The sequence below is a fragment of the Siphateles boraxobius genome, unplaced genomic scaffold (genome assembly GCF_051911475.1).
Source record: "Siphateles boraxobius isolate OS27281-9 unplaced genomic scaffold, OSU_SipBor_1 165, whole genome shotgun sequence".
Lineage (NCBI taxonomy): Eukaryota > Metazoa > Chordata > Actinopteri > Cypriniformes > Leuciscidae > Siphateles > Siphateles boraxobius.
The window spans coordinates 84,976-108,380 of NW_027508772.1; the positions used below are offsets into that span (position 1 = coordinate 84,976).

General features: G+C 43.7%; 1 protein-coding gene across 1 annotated transcript in view; it reads left to right on the forward strand.

Annotated features, from left to right (window-relative positions):
- The window catches only part of usp37 (ubiquitin specific peptidase 37), a 50,463-nt gene that overhangs the window by 10,549 nt on the left and 16,509 nt on the right, over positions 1-23,405 (forward strand). The window contains exons 6-13 of the mRNA XM_077232159.1: positions 316-393; positions 2,369-2,457; positions 2,541-2,634; positions 3,476-3,631; positions 14,748-14,879; positions 17,170-17,293; positions 21,057-21,256; positions 22,775-22,892. Of these exons, the coding sequence (XP_077088274.1) occupies positions 316-393; positions 2,369-2,457; positions 2,541-2,634; positions 3,476-3,631; positions 14,748-14,879; positions 17,170-17,293; positions 21,057-21,256; positions 22,775-22,892 (991 nt within the window). The remainder of the gene's footprint in view (positions 1-315; positions 394-2,368; positions 2,458-2,540; positions 2,635-3,475; positions 3,632-14,747; positions 14,880-17,169; positions 17,294-21,056; positions 21,257-22,774; positions 22,893-23,405) is intronic.

The following is a 23,405-nucleotide window of genomic DNA, read 5'->3' on the forward strand; positions in this document are numbered from 1 at the left end:
AGCAGCTTTACAGAAAACGCATGAATCCACATTACAATTTAGAACGATCTGTTATCAGAGGTGACCAAGTTATGTATTTCAGAAATGTACATATTTAAATTAATACTTTTATAAGCTAACTGTGATTTTGTATAATTTAATAAAGGCAGAAACAACGAGCTCATTGAAGTAATGAATACTTGTTTGTTAACAAATGATTGTGACATTTAGAAAATATTTGCATTGGTGCATGTTGATTCAGAGTTTACTTTAAGTAGTGTTATTCTGAAAAGCACATTGATAGCCTTGACCTCCGCTAAAAGTGCTGTCCTGTAGGAGTGAGAAGAGGAAGAGGCTGATGAACTCTGATGGAGATCTGACCGAGGACTATCCCAAAGAGAACGACTCTTCTAGGTACGTGTGTGTAAACTTCAGTCATTTTGACACGACTGTGCAGAGGTTTAGGGGTTCGTGAAGCCGGTGAGATTATGAAAGCTGGTTGCATCACGCACATAAGGAGAACGGGGAGTCCGCGGGGTTTTAAACGGTATTAAAAGTGTATTCACGCGGGAGTGATCGCATGGATTATTTTAAAATACTCCGTCATTCATTCATGGTCACTCAGATAAGAGGAAAACATCATTCAGCCATGCAAATGATAAAATGCTCAAATAATGCTGAACAATAAATCTAAATAAAATTGAAATTGTTATGGCTTAGTGATTATGAAAGTGCTGTGATTTGTGGATTACTGATGATCGCGAGTCTGGAGAAACGGGCGTTTATTTACTCATTCTCAGTGTTGGGAAACATAGCCTGCATGTGTTATGTTATTGTGTTAATAACAACTAAAGTATCTAATTATGTTATATATATATATTTTGTATGAAAACTTAAGGATTAAAAAGTACCGTTGTATCAGTGCTGCGCTCTCTCTCTCACAAACACAGAGAAGGTGATTGTAAAATGAAAATTGACGGGCTAAGTTTAAATTTTGTTCTTGCTTGTGTTTTTTCTGTCAAAATGTCAGAAAGCATTTCTTATTAGCATATCCATCCGTGTTTTTAAAATTCGTTAAATGACGGACGCTTTACCGTTAACACAGCACTCATTATGTCGGATTCGTCTTATTCGAACTTATACTTGATATTCTTTTTAGAATAAGTGATTAGTTTTGCTATTATTGGTCATGTGACAGGACTCCTGTCTATTCACTGTCAACTGCTTTCTATAAATAGCCTACGTTTGTATTGGCTAACGTTTTTCCCGCTAATGCGTGTCCTGTTTTCAAATGCTAAGACAGCATGTCACACATAGAATCCCTTTTCCCTGTGGGATTTAGTATCAAATTTGGATATTGGAATAATAAAGTAGCCAATTTAAAATAAGTCACATGTACACACAATGTTCCTGTTTTTTTGTTGTGTTTTTTTTTTACCGTTTTCTAGGGGTTTCTTAATTTTAGACTAGTTGACCAGCACACATTATATGCAATGCAATATTAATCATGAATAAAAGATGGTGTTGAGTGGTATTGAAACTTTGGACTTTCACTATATATTGCAGTGAAATTTTGGATTTGGGTCAAATTCAAAAAACTTTAAGTCAAAACTAGAATTATGAAGATGGGCACGTGTTTGTGTGTGTCTTGTATTCTCAAAAATATATGATTTAAATGATTTTAAACCATTAAACTGTTTCCAGAGCTGCAGGCGTGTGTAACTATACTGGACAACTCTTAAAGTGACAGCACTAATATTCCTGCTGCCGTCTCTAATAACAACACTAATCAAACAACAAAAGACAGAGAAAATACACTCGTTCTAGACTGAATAACTTTTGTAACTATATTTGTAATGTATTTTTTTATTTATAAAGTGTAGTGTTATTTTACATTTGATTACAGCAGGGGTGCCCAATCCTTCTGTCGATCGACTGTCCTGCACAGTTCATCTCCAGCCCTAATCAAACACACCTGAAGCAACCAATTAAGGTCTTCAGGATCACTTGAAAATGAAAGGCAGGTGTGTTTGATTAGGGCTGGAGATGAACTGTGCAGGACAGTCGATCGACAGAAGGATTGGGCACTCCTGGGTGAAAGTTTCTGTACCTGAAAACCTGAAAATATTAAAACACTGTTTATTTCAGTCATATGTTTGTTCAGTTGTATCTGTTTGTTGCGATTTGCTATTTTTTTATTCGTTCATTTTTTTAATTACTGAGTGTTTACTTGTCTTTAATAATGCTTAAAATTTACATTAGTTAGGCTAGTTGTTTTTACTGTATTTATCAAATGCGAACTTGGTGAAGAGGAGACTTTTTTTCCTAAACATTTAAACTTAAAAGTTTGTACTTAAATGCGAATACATGTTATTTCTCTGGTTTTCAGCAACAATAAGGCCATCACAGACGCATCCAGAAAGTTCCTGCTGAGCTGCAAAGAGAAACTCAAGCAGTCGGAGGAGAACCGAGCGTCGGGTTAGTGCCTCACACTCACCTTATCTGCTGTAACGTCTTCTCAGCCGGATTCATCACTCATAATCCTCGCTTTATTTCCTCAGCTCCACACACTCCTGCTCCTCTTCAGCCAACATCCTTTTATGGGAGCCGATCAGGAAGTAAAGACTACACACAAACCCATTCGTTTCTGGACAGGTAAAGAGCCGTGACTCAGTGTTGTTGCGTATTGTCGGCAGGCTGTGCACTAGGGCTGACAAAATGGCTGAAAAGCTAATTTCTTAAATATTAGCAAAATTCAAAATGTATTCAAATTCTAAAGGCAATACTTAAAGCTGCAGTCCGTAACTTTTGGTGCTCTAGGGGTTAATAAAAAATCTTGCGGAAGAACATTGTAGCTTGCGGAGCTGCTTCTCTCTCTTTACGCTTCAACACACAGCGTAATGAACTACATGAACACAAGATAGCAAACTGCCATTCAGAAACACTCACTTCTAGTCACTACATCTACATATTCATCTTCATACTCCTGTTCATCTAAAACACCAGACGCTCAGCTTGATCTGAGCGAGTGCTGAGTGCTTTCTGTTGACAATGTTTCCAGCTGAAGAAAACACACACACTCCGCTCTGACTGATGTGCAGGTTTGGTCAAGTGTGTCGTTGCATGATTTTTGGCTCCAACGGAGAGTGTTTTCGTCAGCAGGCCTTTTCCCGCCATTTTCACATTGGCAACGCAGGCGCACTGCTAACAAAAAAAAGCCTGCGTCTGTTACGTCATCATATCTTGCGTGCCTCTTGACACCCCAGAAATTTGAATGTGCAGGTTATTTTATTTGACAGCCCTACTGTGCACTTTCTAACCGGGCCCTGATCTACAGCATGGCAGCCATAACATACATTTGATCAAAGTTCATACAGAATAACTAGTGCAGGCCAGTTCACAAACACCAGCCCATACTGTTTTAGACTAAAATCAGTGCATGACTTGCTGAATGTTATGAGATCTGACCCTGTGCTCCCTAAATCTTCATTTTCAGGCCCAGCAGTACAGGCCAAATTCCATCTGCCAAAAGAAGCCTAATGTTACCCAATCACTCGACTCCCTTTAAAAAGGTGCGCCCAACTCTGGACTACGGTGGCTGGAACAAGCCAAGACCATCCGCTCTGGCTCAGCCTCAGCCTCCACTGCAGGGGTGAGTGTCCGACACACACTGACCCTGACAAATACTGCTCAAGTTCTTGTTTTCCCCACGAGTTCCATGTTTTCAGTTTAATTTCCCCAAAAATATTTAATTGCATGTACAGGTCCTTCTCAAAAAATAAGCATATTGTGATAAAGTTCATTATTTTCCATAATGTAATGATAAAAATTTAACTTTCATATATTTTAGATTCACTGCACACCAACTGAAATATTTCAGGTTTTTTATTGTTTTAATACTGATGATTTTGGCATACAGCTCATGAAAACCCAAAATTCCTGTCTCAAAAAATTAGCATATCATGAAAAGGTTCTCTAAACGAGCTATTAACCTAATCATCTGAATCAACTAATTAACTCTAAACACCTGCAAAAGATTCCTGAGGCTTTTAAAAACTCCCAGCCTGTTTCATTACTCAAAACCGCAATCATGGGTATGACTGCCGACTAGGGGTGGGAATCTCGAGGCACCTCACGATTCGATTCGATTACGATTCAGAGGCCTGCGATTCGATTCTAAACCGATTATCTGAATCTTTTTGTGTGTGTGTGTGTGTGAATATAAATACTTTGCTTTAAAAGTACAAAGTAATGACCCATAAAGAATTAACGTACAACATATTTTATTAAAATTGCAAAGAACCAACAGGAAAATAAATGTGTGTTTGAACTAGCAGCATGAGCATACTTGTAGTGAATTAATAATATAACAACAACAGGTGTTCTGACGATTCATGCTACCCATCGAGATGTGCTACTTACTGGTGCATGTGCAGACTCATGTTTCTTCTGCTTACCACGCCCATAAATCTATGCATCCTTGCTGTGGAGACTTGTAGGAAACTTTGACAGGTCAAAGATGAATATTTGATGATAATTTTTACTTTTCACACCCGATTTAAAAATAAAAACAGTACATTATACTGTACTCTTAACTTCGAATTTTATTATAATTTTATTTCATATAATAATATCATTTTTACTTGTTATATCAAATGTGATAATTGCTAGTTCATTTAAAATATCAAAATATGCCCCCCATACACTTACCCTGATTAAAATGAAATAACGATGTCATAATATTGTGAGATTTACACCATTATGGAAACAATAGAGAATGAATCAACATTATCTGTGATCGATTCGCGTTTGGGTAGCATTTTTCGACAAGGCAGCAGAAATCGTCTGAACACCGGTACAGCCCAGAGCCATAGAGAGAAACGGCTCTGGTACAGCCGAGTGTTTTTCCTCCTCTGGGTGGAAACGTGTCATATGGCTTCTCATATTTGTCGTGTTGCCGAAATATTTTAGTTTTATTCTACAAAGCTTACAACTAGTGTGGCTCTTGTCCAGCTCCTTTCCCCCTTCAACTTCATAGAAGCCAAAATATTTCCACACGTCAGCTTTTAACGAGGAGGGTGTTTGGATTTCGCGCTCAGCCATCGCGTCTCTGTTATGTGCGCACGCCACAGACGGTCCGGGCACTGCACTTCCGCGCTTCAGAGTTCCGTCTTTTGCGTTCCGTCAATATTACGTCATTATAAATAGGCTACATATCTAAAAAAAAAAAAAAAAAAAATTTTTTTTTTGACATTTGTGAATCGAATCCGAATCGTCCACGTCCGTCCGTCCGCATCTAAGAATCGATTTTTTTCCCCCACCCCTACTGCCGACCTGACTGCTGTCCAGAAGGCCATCATTGACACCCTCAAGCAAGAAGGTTAGACACAGAAAGAAATTTCTGAACAAATAGGATGTTCCCAGAGTGCTGTATCAAGGCACCTCAGTGGGAAGTCTGTGGGAAGAAAAAAGTGTGGCAAAAAACGCTGCACAACGAGAAGAGGTGACCGGACCCTGAGGAAGATTGTGGAGAAGGACCGATTCCAGACCTTGGGGGACCTGCGGAAGCAGTGGACTGAGTCTGGAGTAGAAACATCCAGAGCCACCGTGCACAGGCGTGTGCAGGAAATGGGCTACAGGTGCCGTATTCCCCAGGTCAAGACACTTTTGAACCAGAAACAGCGGCAGAAGCGCCTGACCTGGGCTACAGAGAAGCAGCACTGGACTGTTGCTCAGTTTTGCATGTCATTCGGAAATCAAGGTGCCAGAGTCTGGAGGAAGACTGGGGAGAAGGAAATGACAAAATGCCTGAAGTCCAGTGTCAAGTACCCACAGTCAGTGATGGTCTGGGGTGCCATGTCAGCTGCTGGTGTTGGTCCACTGTGTTTTATCAAGGGCAGGGTCAATGCAGCTAGCTATCAGGAGATTTTGGAGCACTTCATGCTTCCATCTGATTTCATTTTTCATCACGACCTGGCACCTGCTCACAGTGCCAAAACCACTGGTAAATGGTTTACTGACCATGGTATTACTGTGCTCAATTGGCCTGCCAACTCTCCTGACCTGAACCCCATAGAGAATCTGTGGGATATTGTGAAGAGAAAGTTGAGAGACGCAAGACTAGGGATGCAACGATTACAGATTTTGTAAGTACGATTATTGTCTGAGAAATAATCACGATTTAACGATTATCACGATTATTATGCATCAATTAATGTCACAACACTATATGTATAACATCACATGAACACTCAACACTAGATTTTAATGTGTTATTTGCCACACCACAGTACAAAATTATAAAATGACAAACGATAATCAATTTCTTCCTTTGGAATTAAAGAGAAGTGCTTTGTAAACATCCATCATTTTTCTTTTAAAAATAAAAAATTAAGTCAATGACTGCAGGGCTCTTTGATTGAAATAGATCACAAAATGATTAAGTGTTTAGTTTGTTCAAAATTTATTTTCAACCTGAGGTAGAAAACTTGATAACATGAAAAAAATATCTTGTTAGTATTTGACTTAAAAACAAATAAAGGGATAATAAATCCCAATGAAAATCAGAATAAACCTTATTAAAAGTATTTGGCTCTATTGAATTAAATGTAAGCTAAATATTAACTATGTATTTCTTTTAAAAAAAAACAAATATAGTCCAAATGTTATCCGCTCCAATATGATTGTACTTATTTTAATACTCTTTTTTAAATTATTAATCCAAATTTTAAATGTGCCTTTAGAAAATCATCTATTATAATCTCATTATTTTGGTTTGTTTGTTTGAAGTTTAAGTAAAAATTATAGAAAGAAACTGAGAACATCTCTCATGCAGTGTTATTAATAACTGAAATGCAGTTAATTGGTAGTCCTAGAAGTCTACACGGCCCTGATCTTATGTTAGTGTTTTACACTGGGCATATTAAAACTACAAAGCCTAACATTTACAGGAGAAAGCAATAGGATATTAAGTTAAATGTTCACTGACTGAAACTCTTGAGAGCACGTGACATTCTGTTTTCCACAGTCTTTGGTAACCAAAACATTCCGCTGTTTTTTGTTGTTGTTTTTTTACGTTGCACTGAAAGCTGAAAGTTGCACGCCACGTTCTACTTTTTCCAAAGCGCTAGGGCGGTTGCGCTCCGGAGGCGTCTGTCGTTGCTGTGTTGGTTCTTGTCACTTGACCTAAGGTGCGCTTGCGGCATTATGAAAAGTAGAGATGTTTTTATCTCGATGCGGCGCGCACGCGCTTGGAAAAAACGAGCGCGTCACTTCCCTTATGAGCGCGCATGCCGCGCGCCTACATTTGAAATAACGAACTTGAGCGCGCAAAAGACGCGATCTGTGAACAGGCCCTTAAAGCGTTTTTTCGGTGGAAATAGAGCGTCGCTGCTAGTCCCTCTGCAATAGTGGTTGACGAGCACGGCATTAAGCTGGTGCACCGCTGGTGTAACCTTGTTTTCATTTGGTACAAAAGTTCCGTTCTGTGCAGAACACTCGGTGTAGCATAGTCTTTACGATTAATTAACCGTGACGTTTTAAAGCGCGGTTAATTGTGAAATCCGGTAATCGTTGCATCCCTACGCAAGACCCAACACTCTGGATGAGCTTAAGGCCGCTATCGAAGCATCCTGGGCCTCCATAACACCTCAGCAGTGCCACAGGCTGATTGCCTCCATGCCACGCCGCATTGAAGCAGTCATTTCTGCAAAAGGATTCCCGACCAAGTATTGACTATTGTGTGCATAACTGAACATAATTATTTGAAGGTTGACTTTTTTGTATTAAAAACACTTCTTTTATTGGTCGGATGAAATATGCTAATTTTTTGGGATAGGAATTTTGGGTTTTCATGAGCTGTATGCCAAAATCATCAGTATTAAAACAAAAGACCTGAAATATTTCAGTTGGTGTGCCATGAATCTAAAATATATGAAAGTTTAATTTTTATCATTACATTATGGAAAATAATGAACTTTATCAGAATATGCTAATTGTTTTAGAAGGACCTATACATTGATATTGTGATCCAGTGGAATCTCAGGAAAAATTTCACGCTAAAGTTTAAAAAATGCCATTTTACCTGCGTGTTCTGTGGAGAGCAGCCCATCACAACATTTCTTGTTGACGTAATAAAATTAAACGATGTGCATCAAAGTTTTATTGAGAAAAAAACCCACAACATTTCACTCTTTGAGTTTGAGCACCAAAATGCACACCGGGAAAGTGAGGATCAGACTTCCTACTGCAAAGACATGCCAAAACGAAAAATATCAAACTTTTTCAAACCCCATCTCCGTCGAACGCCAGTGTTGACTGCACACATGCTAATATAAAGCCTGACTCCAGTTGTGCCGAAAACGACAAGACACAGGATCTTCTTTTTGTGTCAGTGAATGAACACCCTAGCAAAAGTGCAGAACGGCAGTGTCTTTCGTGCACTGCATGGATGAGCTACTACAGGTAAACATGTCATCTGTGTGACACTAACAAACAAATATTGACTCTAATATAACAAATATTGTTATAGAGATGTACGATATAAGAGACATAAAGGTATTTTTTCCCTTATCCTGAATATCCTGAATAAATACATTTTACTAACTTCATAACGAAGTTATGATATATTATCGTAGACGATATATATTGCACACCCCTAATTGATACTGACATGGATTCTTATTCTCAAGATGTTTTAATCTTTGCTGTTTTCTGATCCATTAATCGCAATAAGCTTTGTTAAATAATAAACAGTCTCACCTTTCAAATACTGTTTGTTTTAAAAATTAAATTCAATCAATAAATGTTTTTGCTGCTCTTTAATAAGATCGCTGTAGCGCCACGGTTCAAGCAGCACATGAACAGATAATCTCTTCCGCTTTACTATTAGTTATAGCATGAAATTAGCATGAATGAACACCAGAAGGATTGTTGATAAATGCAGTACATCATATCTCAGATGAGTTTCATCCGTGGGAAGACGTCATTAAAACAGCTTGAGAACAAGGTCACATTTACCTCAGAACAACCGTTCAGTGACCGTAAACTTGTTAATCGTCTAAAAAATAAACTATAGACGAGCATTTTGTTAAATATATGCACTATATCACATATTCATTATATATTTACTTAACCTGCTGTCTACTTGATGAGAAAGAATTGAAGGAGCTAAAAATATAATTACTATGTGTAAGATGACGATAACATGCGAAGAGATGGCGATGGTGTGTGACGCTGCCTGAGATCTGTGTGTGACTGACGCTGCCTCAGATCTGTGTGTGACTGACGCTGCCCCAGATCTGTGTGTGACTGACGCTGCCTCAGATCTGTGTTTGACTGACGCTGCCCCAGATCTGTGTGTGACTGACGCTGCCCCAGATCTGTGTGTGACTGACGCTGCCCCAGATCTGTGTGTGACTGACGCTGCCTCAGATCTGTGTGTGACTGACGCTGCCCCAGATCTGTGTGTGACTGACGCTGCCTCAGATCTGTGTTTGACTGACGCTGCCCCAGATCTGTGTGTGACTGACGCTGCCCCAGATCTGTGTGTGACTGACGCTGCCCCAGATCTGTGTGTGACTGACGCTGCCTCAGATCTGTGTTTGACTGACGCTGCCTCAGATCTGTGTGTGACTGACGCTGCCTCAGATCTGTGTTTGACTGACGCTGCCCCAGATCTGTGTGTGACTGACGCTGCCCCAGATCTGTGTGTGATTGACGCTGCCCCAGATCTGTGTGTGACTGACGCTGCCCCAGATCTGTGTGTGACTGACGCTGCCTCAGATCTGTGTGTGACTGACGCTGCCTCAGATCTGTGTTTGACTGACGCTGCCCCAGATCTGTGTGTGACTGACGCTGCCCCAGATCTGTGTGTGATTGACGCTGCCCCAGATCTGTGTTTGACTGACGCTGCCTCAGATCTGTTTGTGACTGACGCTGCCTCAGATCTGTTTGTGACTGACGCTGCCTCAGATCTGTGTGTGACTGACGCTGCCTCAGATCTGTGTGTGACTGACGCTGCCCCAGATCTGTGTGTGACTGACGCTGCCCCAGATCTGTGTGTGACTGACGCTGCCTCAGATCTGTGTGAGACTGACGCTGCCCCAGATCTGTGTGTGACTGACGCTGCCCCAGATCTGTGTGTGACTGACGCTGCCTCAGATCTGTGTGTGACTGACGCTGCCTCAGATCTGTGTGTGACTGACGCTGCCCCAGATCTGTGTGTGACTGACGCTGCCCCAGATCTGTGTGTGACTGACGCTGCCTCAGATCTGTGTGTGACTGACGCTGCCCCAGATCTGTGTGTGACTGACGCTGCCTCAGATCTGTGTGTGACTGACGCCGCCTCAGATCTCTGTGTGTGACTGACGCTGCCCCAGATCTGTTTGTGACTGACGCTGCCCCAGATCTGTGTGTGACTGACGCTGCCTCAGATCTGTGTGTGACTGACGCTGCCCCAGATCTGTGTGTGACTGACGCTGCCCCAGATCTGTGTGTGACTGACGCTGCCCCAGATCTGTGTGTGACTGACGCTGCCCCAGATCTGTGTGTGACTGACGCTGCCCCAGATCTGTGTGTGACTGACGCTGCCCCAGATCTGTTTGTGACTGACGCTGCCCCAGATCTGTGTGTGACTGACGCTGCCTCAGATCTGTGTGTGACTGACGCTGCCCCAGATCTGTTTGTGACTGACGCTGCCTCAGATCTGTGTGTCACTGACGCTGCCTCAGATCTGTGTGTGACTGACGCTGCCTCAGATCTGTGTGTGACTGACGCTGCCTCAGATCTGTGTGTGACTGACGCTGCCTCAGATCTGTGTGTGACTGACGCTGCCCCAGATCTGTGTGTGACTGACGCTGCCCCAGATCTGTGTGTGACTGACGCTGCCCCAGATCTGTGTGTGACTGACGCTGCCCCAGATCTGTGTGTGACTGACGCTGCCTCAGATCTGTGTGTGACTGACGCTGCCTCAGATCTGTTTGTGACTGACGCTGCCCCAGATCTGTGTGTGACTGACGCTGCCCCAGATCTGTGTGTGACTGACGCTGCCCCAGATCTGTGTGTGACTGACGCTGCCCCAGATCTGTGTGTGACTGACGCTGCCTCAGATCTGTGTGTGACTGACGCCGCCTCAGATCTCTGTGTGTGACTGACGCCGCCCCAGATCTGTTTGTGATTGACGCTGCCCCAGATCTGTGTGTGACTGACGCTGCCTCAGATCTGTGTGTGACTGACGCTGCCTCAGATCTGTGTGTGACTGACGCTGCCCCAGATCTGTGTGACTGACGCTGCCCCAGATCTGTTTGTGACTGACGCTGCCTCAGATCTGTGTGTGACTGACGCTGCCCCAGATCTGTTTGTGATTGACGCTGCCCCAGATCTGTGTGTGACTGACGCTGCCCCAGATCTGTGTGTGACTGACGCTGCCTCAGATCTGTGTGTGACTGACGCTGCCCCAGATCTGTGTGACTGACGCTGCCCCAGATCTGTTTGTGACTGACGCTGCCTCAGATCTGTGTGTGACTGACGCTGCCCCAGATCTGTGTGTGACTGACGCTGCCCCAGATCTGTTTGTGACTGACGCTGCCTCAGATCTGTGTGTGACTGACGCTGCCCCAGATCTGTTTGTGACTGACGCCGCCCCAGGTCTGTGTGTGACTGACGCCGCCTCAGATCTGTGTGTGACTGACGCCGCCTCAGATCTGTGTGTGACTGACGCTGCCTCAGATCTGTGTGTGACTGACGCTGCCCCAGATCTGTGTGTGACTGACGCTGCCTCAGATCTGTGTGTGACTGACGCTGCCCCAGATCTGTGTGTGACTGACGCTGCCCCAGATCTGTGTGTGACTGACGCTGCCCCAGATCTGTGTGTGACTGACGCTGCCCCAGATCTGTGTGTGACTGACGCTGCCTCAGATCTGTGTGTGACTGACGCTGCCCCAGATCTGTGTGTGACTGACGCTGCCCCAGATCTGTGTGTGACTGACGCTGCCTCAGATCTGTGTGTGACTGACGCTGCCTCAGATCTGTGTGTGACTGACGCTGCCTCAGATCTGTGTGTGACTGACGCTGCCTCAGATCTGTGTGTGACTGACGCTGCCTCAGATCTGTGTGTGACTGACGCTGCCTCAGATCTGTGTGTGACTGACGCTGCCCCAGATCTGTGTGTGACTGACGCTGCCCCAGATCTGTGTGTGACTGACGCTGCCCCAGATCTGTGTGTGACTGACGCTGCCTCAGATCTGTGTGTGACTGACGCTGCCTCAGATCTGTGTGTGACTGACGCTGCCTCAGATCTGTGTGTTTCTGACGCTGCCCCAGATCTGTGTGTGACTGACGCTGCCTCAGATCTGTGTGTGACTGACGCTGCCCCAGATCTGTGTGTGACTGACGCTGCCTCAGATCTGTGTGTTTCTGACGCTGCCCCAGATCTGTGTGTGACTGACGCTGCCCCAGATCTGTGTGTGACTGACGCTGCCCCAGATCTGTGTGTGACTGACGCTGCCCCAGATCTGTGTGTGACTGACGCTGCCTCAGATCTGTGTGTGACTGACGCTGCCTCAGATCTGTGTGTGACTGACGCTGCCTCAGATCTGTGTGTGACTGACGCTGCCTCAGATCTGTGTGTGACTGACGCTGCCCCAGATCTGTGTGTGACTGACGCTGCCTCAGATCTGTGTGTGACTGACGCCGCCCCAGATCTGTTTGTGACTGACGCCGCCCCAGATCTGTGTGTGACTGACGCCGCCTCAGATCTGTGTGTGACTGACGCCGCCTCAGATCTGTGTGTGACTGACGCCGCCTCAGATCTGTGTGTGACTGACGCCGCCCCAGATCTGTGTGTGACTGACGCCGCCCCAGATCTGTGTGTGACTGACGCCGCCTCAGATCTGTGTGTGACTGACGCCGCCTCAGATCTGTGTGTGACTGACGCTGCCTCAGATCTGTGTGTGACTGACGCTGCCTCAGATCTGTGTGTGACTGACGCTGCCCCAGATCTGTTTGTGACTGACGCCGCCTCAGATCTGTGTGTGACTGACGCCGCCTCAGATCTGTGTGTGACTGACGCCGCCCCAGATCTGTGTGTGACTGACGCCGCCCCAGATCTGTGTGTGATTGACGCCGCCTCAGATCTGTGTGTGACTGACGCTGCCCCAGATCTGTGTGTGACTGACGCTGCCCCAGATCTGTGTGTGACTGACGCTGCCCCAGATCTGTGTGTGACTGACGCTGCCCCAGATCTGTGTGTGACTGACGCTGCCCCAGATCTGTGTGTGACTGACGCTGCCTCAGATCTGTGTGTGACTGACGCTGCCTCAGATCTGTGTGTGACTGACGCTGCCTCAGATCTGTGTGTGACTGACGCTGCCTCAGATCTGTGTGTGACTGACGCTGCCTCAGATCTGTGTGTGACTGACGCTGCCTCAGATCTGTGTGTGACTGACGCTGCCCCAGATCTGTGTGTGACTGACGCTGCCCCAGATCTGTGTGTGACTGACGCTGCCTCAGATCTGTGTGTGACTGACGCTGCCTCAGATCTGTGTGTGACTGACGCTGCCCCAGATCTGTGTGTGACTGACGCTGCCCCAGATCTGTGTGTGACTGACGCTGCCCCAGATCTGTGTGTGACTGACGCTGCCTCAGATCTGTGTGTGACTGACGCTGCCTCAGATCTGTGTGTGACTGACGCTGCCTCAGATCTGTGTGTGACTGACGCTGCCTCAGATCTGTGTGTGACTGACGCTGCCCCAGATCTGTGTGTGACTGACGCTGCCCCAGATCTGTGTGTGACTGACGCTGCCCCAGATCTGTGTGTGACTGACGCTGCCCCAGATCTGTGTGTGACTGACGCTGCCTCAGATCTGTGTGTGACTGACGCTGCCTCTGATCTGTGTGTGACTGACGCTGCCTCAGATCTGTGTGTGACTGACGCTGCCCCAGATCTGTGTGTGACTGACGCTGCCTCAGATCTGTGTGTGACTGACGCTGCCTCAGATCTCTGTGTGTGACTGACGCTGCCTCAGATCTGTGTGTGACTGACGCTGCCCCAGATCTGTGTGTGACTGACGCTGCCTCAGATCTGTGTGTGACTGACGCTGCCCCAGATCTGTGTGTGACTGACGCTGCCCCAGATCTGTGTGTGACTGACGCTGCCTCAGATCTGTGTGTGACTGACGCTGCCTCAGATCTGTGTGTGACTGACGCTGCCTCAGATCTGTGTGTGACTGACGCTGCCTCAGATCTGTGTGTGACTGACGCTGCCCCAGATCTGTGTGTGACTGACGCTGCCCCAGATCTGTGTGTGACTGACGCTGCCCCAGATCTGTGTGTGACTGACGCTGCCCCAGATCTGTGTGTGACTGACGCTGCCCCAGATCTGTGTGTGACTGACGCTGCCTCAGCTGATAAACTTTTTTTATTGTCTTTTTGTTGTATTCTTATAATGGCTCCTTTTATTTTTAGTTATGTTTTTGGTCTGGAGCCCTGAATTGTGTGTTATCAAAATGGTGGTAATCAAATAAATGCTTAACTTTTATAGCATTTGTATTAACAGTAGTTTATAAATCTGTTGTCAACAAGAGATTCTCAGAGAAGTTTGTTATTGTTTATTTGGTGTAATCGAACAGGTTAGCATGCTTTTGATTTATTTTCAAAAGCACATTATTTTTCTCACACATTATTGCAGCTCCTCTATTCCCAGTCTGTTGCTCTGATTGGCCAGCTGACTTGTAGTCTTTAGCTCATCGCATGCCTGTTTGCCCCTGTAGATTCTCCAATCTCGGGAACACCTGCTATATGAACGCCATCCTGCAGTCGCTCTTCAGCCTGCCCTCGTTTTCCAGCGACCTGTTGAAGCAGGGCATCCCGTGGAAGAGGGTCCACCCCAACTCCCTCCTGAAGTACGTCATGCTAGTTAACAAGTCCTTTTACACAATCCTAAAAATTCACTTAAAAATAGGGTTACACAAATTAATCGCACTGAAACAGCACAGATTTCACAAAGGCTGTGATTATTTTATGCGCAGCTTGTCAGTGTAGCGGCTGATTGGTAGTAAATGCTCCCTCTGAACACCAGAGAGCATCACACACCACATATCCCTCTGAACACCAGAGGGCAACACACACACACACACACACGCCACATATCCCTCTGAACACCAAAGGGCATCACACACAAACACACACACCACATATCCCTCTGAACACCAGAGGGCGACACACACACACCACATATCCCTCTGAACACCAAAGGGCGTCACACACAAACACACACACCACATATCCCTCTGACCACCAGAGGGCGACACACACACACCACATATCCCTCTGAACACCAGAGGGCGACACACACACACCACATATCCCTCTGAACACCAGAGGGCTTCACACACACACACACACACACACACCACATATCCCTCTGAACAACAGAGGGCGACACACACACAACACATATCCCTCTGAACACCAAAGGGCGTCACACACAAACACACACACCACATATCCCTCTGAACACCAGAGAGCGTTACACACACACACCACATATCCCTCTGAACACCAGAGGGCAACACACACATCCACACACCACATATCCCTCTGAACACCAGAGGGCGACACACACACACACCACATATCCCTCTGAACACCAGAGGGCGACACACACACACACACACACACACACCACATATCCCTCTGAACACCAAAGGGCAACACACACATCCACACACCACATATCCCTCTGAACACCAGAGGGCGACACACACACACACCACATATCCCTCTGAACACCAGAGGGCGACACACACACACCACATATCCCTCCGAACACCAGAGAGCGTCACACACACACCACATATCCCTCTGAACACCAGAGAGCGTCACACACACCACATATCCCTCCGAACACCAGAGGGCGTCACACACACACCACATATCCCTCTGAACACCAGAGAGCGTCACACACACATACCACATATCCCTCTGAACACCAGAGAGCGTCACACACACCACATATCCCTCCGAACACCAGAGGGCGTCACACACACACACCACATATCCCTCTGAACACCAAAGGGCGTCACACACACACACCACATATCCCTCTGAACACCAAAGGGCGACACACACACACCACATATCCCTCTGAACACCAGAGGGTGACACACACACACCACATATCCCTCTGAACACCAAAGGGCAACACACACACACACACACCACATATCCCTCTGAACACCAGAGGGCGTCACACACACACACCACATATCCCTCTGAACACCAAAGGGCGACACACACACACCACATATCCCTCTGAACACCAGAGGGCGACACACACACACACCACATATCCCTCTGAACACCAGAGGGCGACACACACACACCACATATCCCTCCGAAAACCAGAGAGCGTCACACACACACACCACATATCCCTCTGAACACCAGAGAGCGTCACACACACACACCACATATCCCTCTGAACACCAGAGAGCGTCACACACACACCACATATCCCTCTGAACACCAGAGAGCGTCACACACACACCACATATCCCTCTGAACACCAGAGAGCGTCACACACACACCACATATCCCTCCGAACACCAGAGAGCGTCACACACACACCACATATCCCTCCGAACACCAGAGAGCGTCACACACACACCACATATCCCTCTGAACACCAGAGAGCGTCACACACACACCACATATCCCTCTGAACACCAGAGAGCGTCACACACACACACCACATATCCCTCTGAACACCAGAGAGCGTTACACACACCACATATCCCTCCGAACACCAGAGAGCGTCACACACACACCACATATCCCTATGAACACGAGAGGGCGTTGCGCGCACACACACACACGCGCCACATATGCCCCGCAGATGAGTTAGGTGTTGGGATTCAAGAAAAGTGTACTCACTCAAAAGTGAGTACAGACTGAGTTGGGAGTAAATGTCTTTTGTTGGACCAGAGGCTCATAAATGCTTATGTTTGACGCGTGTTGCTTTTTCAAATGCACGTAAGTGACTCAAACTCGGTGTTTTCAGAGTGAGCCGTGTTTACAGAGACGAACATCACTGACAAGCAGCGATTAATCGTACAGCCCTACTAAACACTGAGAAGCATTTATACACTGTGTAACGGCTTGTTGATGATTTGCTGCTGTTTCCCTTTGCAGGCGCTTTGCTCATCTGCTGGCCAAGAAAGACGTTTCTCCTCCAGACGTGAAGAAAGATCTTCTCCGGCGAGTGAAGAGCGCCATTAGCTCGACGGCTGAGCGCTTCTCTGGCTACATGCAGAACGTAAGACGCGTCACATCTTCACTTCCTGTTCTGAAGCATCTGACTTCAGGCCCGGCCACACCAAGGCCCATATGTTTACCTAAATATAAGTCCTTAACCGAACTATAATAAAAACAACATAAAGGAATCATATTCAGTTTTTCCCACAGGATTTTGTGAGACTCCTTTTTTTTTTTTTTTAAGATGAAGAGCTCCAATCCATGTTCTGTGTGAAAATTAAAAAAAGCAGTGAATTCATACTTTGCACGTGACGTACTGGTTGGCGGGCAAGAACGTCGTTCTCTAGCAACGAAACCCAGTAAACTAATCAAGGATCTTGCCAGGACGTCGCCAGTTTTAATATACAAAAGTTGTTGTTTAGAGGTGTAAACGACATGCCAGATAGTTGTAGGATTGGATGCACTATTACTCAGCATAATCGTGTTAAGAACGTGCATGTAAACGCGCTCACTCCCTGAAAGTGAAAGTAGAAACGGACTGAGCTTTCAGCATCTGTCGCTGCATTAACGCCGTGTTCTCTCCAGGGTGTCCGCGGGTCCTTAAAAAGTCTTAAAAAGTCTTAAATTAGATATAAAAAATTTAAGGCCTTAAAAAGTCTTTAAAAGTCTTGTTTTTACTTATGAAAGGTCTTAAATTTTCAATGGCAATTTGACTTAGACATATCTAAATGTTTTCCAAATTAAAACTATCTAATTAGCGTACTTTTTTATTTATTATTCGTTCTTTGTGGATTTGCTCGTTCACGTGACATTTCGCGTCACATTCGCGCCAGCATTACGTCTGTCTCCTGCACGCTTGCTTTCACTGCGTGACGTGTCAGTGCAGATTTATAGGTATGTTCCCTAATAGACGTATACGTTTTGGTATTTTATATATCATATGTTGTTATCATACAATATTACATCAGCAAGAGGGCTGTTTTCCCGTCCACAACAGCAAATATGATATTTATTTTATATAGCAGTTAAATTAACATTGTTACATTTTATAAACAATATTGTCAATATTGTTTGTTTCCCCTTTATTTCGCTGATGAGAATTTCAAAATGAAACCGTAGCAGAGTCTCAATGCAAAAGATTTCTTGACTGAAATCCGCGTTTTGAACGAATCATTTTAACGATTCAATGAACAATCACTTGCACTTCCTGAATGAATCAGCCGTTTGAACAAATGGGTTGAATGAATGACTCCCTGAGACAGTGACTTGCTGCCGCCTACTGGCGGGTTTAGTTTCACATTTTAAAGTATCCTGTAATTAAAATGTTACAATTAGAAATCAGTTCATATTTAAATATTGATATTAAGAATTGAATATCTCATAGCTTTATTTATGCAATTGTAAATGGAGTGTAAATATATTAATGCCAGTTCTGATGCCGCTTCTGTGTCTCCTCTGCACTGCAAAGATGGATTTTGATTTAATGATTTAATTTAACTGGTAACAGTGGTATTGTGTTATTATTCTAATATAATTTAATTTGAATGTTAGAATTTGACATAAAAGGTGATGCATACCTCTAAGTAAAAAAAAAAAGTCAATATATGGGTAAAAATGCCCCTGGAACTCAATTTAAGGTTGCAAATATTGCTCTTTAATAAAAAATGTTAATTTCTGTCACTGCTGTGAACTGACCACTGCATAGAATATGAAAAAATATGAATATCTTCGTGAGTCAGCTGTCAACAACAGACCTAAACCAGCCATGGTACCAGCACAAACACAAATCAGTAAAATATCATCTAATTATCAACAACAAAACTTTGAAAATATTGAGAACGTTTTGTCAATATTGCGCACCCCTAATGTAAGGTATTAATTTTGATTTCTTCAGGTCTTAAAAAGCCTTAAATTTGACTTTAAAAAGTGTGCAGATACCCTGTCTCTCAGAGACGGCGATGGATATAACGGTATAGCGACTATCTTAATTTACTGGCTTATTTCTCTTGTGGACCTACATTAATGACAGTAAAAAATTAGAAGAATATTTCTTTTTAAACAAGTTTTTGAAGCTGCTTTTGATTTTCACAGATGGCAGAGTTGTGCTGTTCGTGAACTAAAGACCGCTATTTTTTTCCATAGCACATTAACAAAACGCTTAATGACACTAATAACACTAAAAACAATACAATTACTAAATATTAATATCACTAAAATGATATAGAGCTCGGGCTCTTTTCGTAATTTTAGTGATATTATTAATATTTAGTAATTGTATTGTTTTTAGTGCTATTAGTGTCATTAAGCGTTTTGTTAATGTGCTATGGAAACAAAATAGCCTCACTATATAATTGATTGTAGGCTAGTATTGGAAATTTGCCGTTTTTCAGCGTTTGTTGCCCGCCAGATATCCGTGGTAGTCACGTGACTGCAAAGTATGAATTGAGCTTGAGCTGTAAAGTGGACTCAACCCTTTTTTTGTTGTGATGCAGTGTCTCCGTCTACATTACATTGACACTGGTGTTTTAGAAAGCCAAAATTACAACACTTTTGTCCTAATTTCTACACTTGCAAAAGATGAACGCTAGAGCTTTTATTTGGATGGAAACCAGTTGAGCTTTTATTTTGGTGGAAAATTTGTCATTAGAAATCTAGTAAAACGCTGTAATCAATCTGAATCAGATTCAAAACAGCACTTCAACACTTGCTGCACTTCCAATACACAATATGAGACCAGTCCGGCTCACTAGATCAGTTTCACAGGCACTAATTCCAGTTCCTCCATACAACAACAACTAGGGTCAGAAATCCCCAGAAATGCCTTTATTTTCAACTTACACCAAAATTTGTAATGATATTCCCCGTCACATAAGAAAAATACAATCCATCACATTTCAAAAAGGCATACAAACTGTTTCTTCTAAACGGTTACACTTGTACTCACTGATTGTTTGTTTATTGTCCGAGTCTTGTTTGCACTGTTTATATTGTTGTTTTTAGTCGTTTGTATCTGTCTAGCCCATGCTAATGTCCTGTGTAAGTGTTTCTGACTTCATGTGCTGGAAATGTTCTGCAGAACAGGAACCTGCTAGTCAGGCCCGTTTAAATTGTACCTTAATGTTACTTTTAACCTTTCCTGTATAATAAATTAAATGAATCATCTTCCCACAAAAATTTTGGAAATTATGTAAATGTGGAAATAATGTGTTAACTGGTGGCCACTACGTTCCCGAATGCCTGATGAACTCACAGCAGATGCAGAGATGAAGTTCACTGCATTCATTTACTGTTATTACTGTTATTGTTATTCGACACACAGCGTAATGAACTACAGAATAGCAAACTGCCATTCAGAAACACGCACTTCTCCTCACTACATCTACATATTGATCATCAAACACACCAGACGCTCAGCTTGATCTGAGCGAGTGCTTAGCGCTTTGACCATGTTTCCAGCTGAAGAAAACACACACTCAGCTCTGATAATAGTCGTTGCACGATTTTTCCCACAAACAGTGTTTTCGTCAGTATAGCCTTTTCCCAACATTTTTCACATTCACAAACGCAGCCTCACCGCGCTGTACTCGATAAACTAACAAACACACCGCGTCCGTTACGCCGTCATGTCTCACGCCGCTCGACACACCAAAAATGCACGGTTTTAGCATTCAAATGTGCACTTTTTTTGTATTTTTTTTTTGTTCAATGACTATTAATTTTTATTTGACAGCCCTAGTGTGGATGCTAATAAAGTTCTCGTCCTTGGTGTGAACGGATACGTAATGTTCATATGCCGTGAGTGCCAATCGTGTGTGTTTTCCCAGGATGCCCATGAGTTCCTGAGCCAGTGTCTGGACCAGCTGAAGGAGGACGTGGAGAAGATCAACAAGAGCTGCAAGAGCGAGCCGTGGGACGAGCCTCAGAGCGCGCGGCTGGCGGAGGAGGCGGACCCCGCGCGCGTCTACACCTGCCCCGTCTCCGTCAACATGGAGTTCGAGGTGCAGCACACCATCACATGCAAGAGGTGAGGTCATCACGCCAGTGCAGCTGGGTATCGGTTCAGATGTTCCCTTCAGTTTCGATTCGCAAGCTCTCAACTCCAAAGTTAATGAATGTCAAATTCCTCCCTCAGATATCAGACCTTTTTATTAATCGCTATATATTGGATAAGTGGCCAGAGGAGTTCAACACGGGCAAGAATAATACGCTGTGTGAAATTCATCCTTTTAATCACTCTTAAAACTAGATCTGATCGAGTGGTCTTAGGTCACACAAGTTTGACTCATGCTTTTTATTGCTTAAAAGGGAAGACCCAACTTTATGCATGTTTTGTAAGATTCCTCTCTCTGTACAACATATTTTATTGGACTGTCCTGAGTTTAATACAAGTGGAATGCTCTTTTATGAAGTTATTTCACTTATTTAGTAAGATTATGCCTGAAAAGGTTTTGGATTTTTTTGTCATGTTAATTTAAAAAAAAGTATAATATGATTTGTTGTGTTTGTTTGTTTGTTTGTTTATTGTATTTATATGATATTTGTATTTTTGGAATTGCATTTTTGCCATGAAAATAGCCTTAGATGTTGACATGGCATTAAATAAAACAATCTTTCTATCTCTCAATTCGATTTTCGATTCCCGATTCGACTCCATGAATATAAATTTAATCCAAATCCTATATTTATAAGCAAGAACAGTGAACACAATTTCTTTTTATTAATTAACCACTTGTAAACTTAAGAGCCACATACCTGTATATTAAACTCTTTTTACTTTAGGTACACTTGGGTACATTAAAACAGAAGCCAACTCTACATCTCAAATGCAGGATTTTGATGCAAGATAGTCAGAACAGTGACATGCCTTGATCAAACAGGATCAGGTTATTTTATGCTTAAGATAAAACAAACACAATCTCACAGCATTTGTGCAAGATTTGTGTAACATGCAAGCCTATAAACTGTATAGGAAAACTAATACTGGCTTTTGGGTCATGGATAAATAAGTATGGGGAAAAAAACGATTCATGGCCTTTGAGAATCGATTTTTAATTGACCACATTTAAAAAAAACAATGAATCGGAAAATCTATTTTTTTGCCAACGAGTTTCTCGGGATTTTTAATAACTCTGTCCTCGAAAGGGGAAGAGAAACCGGTTTCTGATTAGTGTAAAACATATTTTAATAGAATGTCCTTTTTTAAATATATTAGACAATGTTTTTATTCAGTAAATAATGGACATTTTTAAAAGGGTTTCTCCTGGAATTATTTTGGAGAATTTTCTGACATTTTAAATTGAGAGACTCAATGTAAATGTTATTATTACTGTTGTTTCTATTGGTATATATATATGTCTGATTTTTGTGTATTGATTTGTTTTTAAGAAAATTGTTAAATTATTGTAAACAATATTTTGAATTGGTGTTATCATAATTATTTTTAAAATTGAAATACTGTTGATTGGCATGAATATAGGCATCGCTGCTGGTATGGCGTTAACTCATGAGTAAGTGACTAACTCTGTCTTCCTCGGGTGCGCAGCTGTGGAGAAGTGGTGACGAAGCGCGAGCAGTTCAACGATCTGTCCATCGACCTCCCGCGACGCAGGAAAACACTCCCGATGAGGTCCATACAGGACTCTCTGGACCTCTTCTTCAGGGTGAGCCGCTCCATCACACCCGCTGTCAGTGGAAACCATCCAAACAGTAAAGGCCTGACCAATAAGTTTCGTGCTTTTGGTCACATGCCCAGAACTGTCCAATCATGCAGATTTGATCCCTAAATTCTTGTTTCATGGACAAGAAGCGCGCCAGACTACACGTTGCTTCCCGACCAGTCATCTCTTGCCGCCTTTAACAATGTGCATTTTCGCTCTGTTGTGATTGCGTCTCCTTCAAAGCGGTGTAAGGAAGAGCGTCTGCTCCTGTGTGATGTGACTGAGCCCGTCGTGGAGGACCGAGAAATTAGGCATGCTGGTCCGGGACGTTGTGAAGCGCTTCAAACACGGCGCCTGTCGTCACTTCATGAGATCAAATGATCGATTCTTGCGTCCTGACACTCATTGTGGTTTAAGAATCGCCACAACACCCTGCGATAATGCCGGACTCGGGCTGATATCATGAGTCTGACCGACAACGTTTAGCACTGAAGAATCCAGCACTGACTCTCTAGT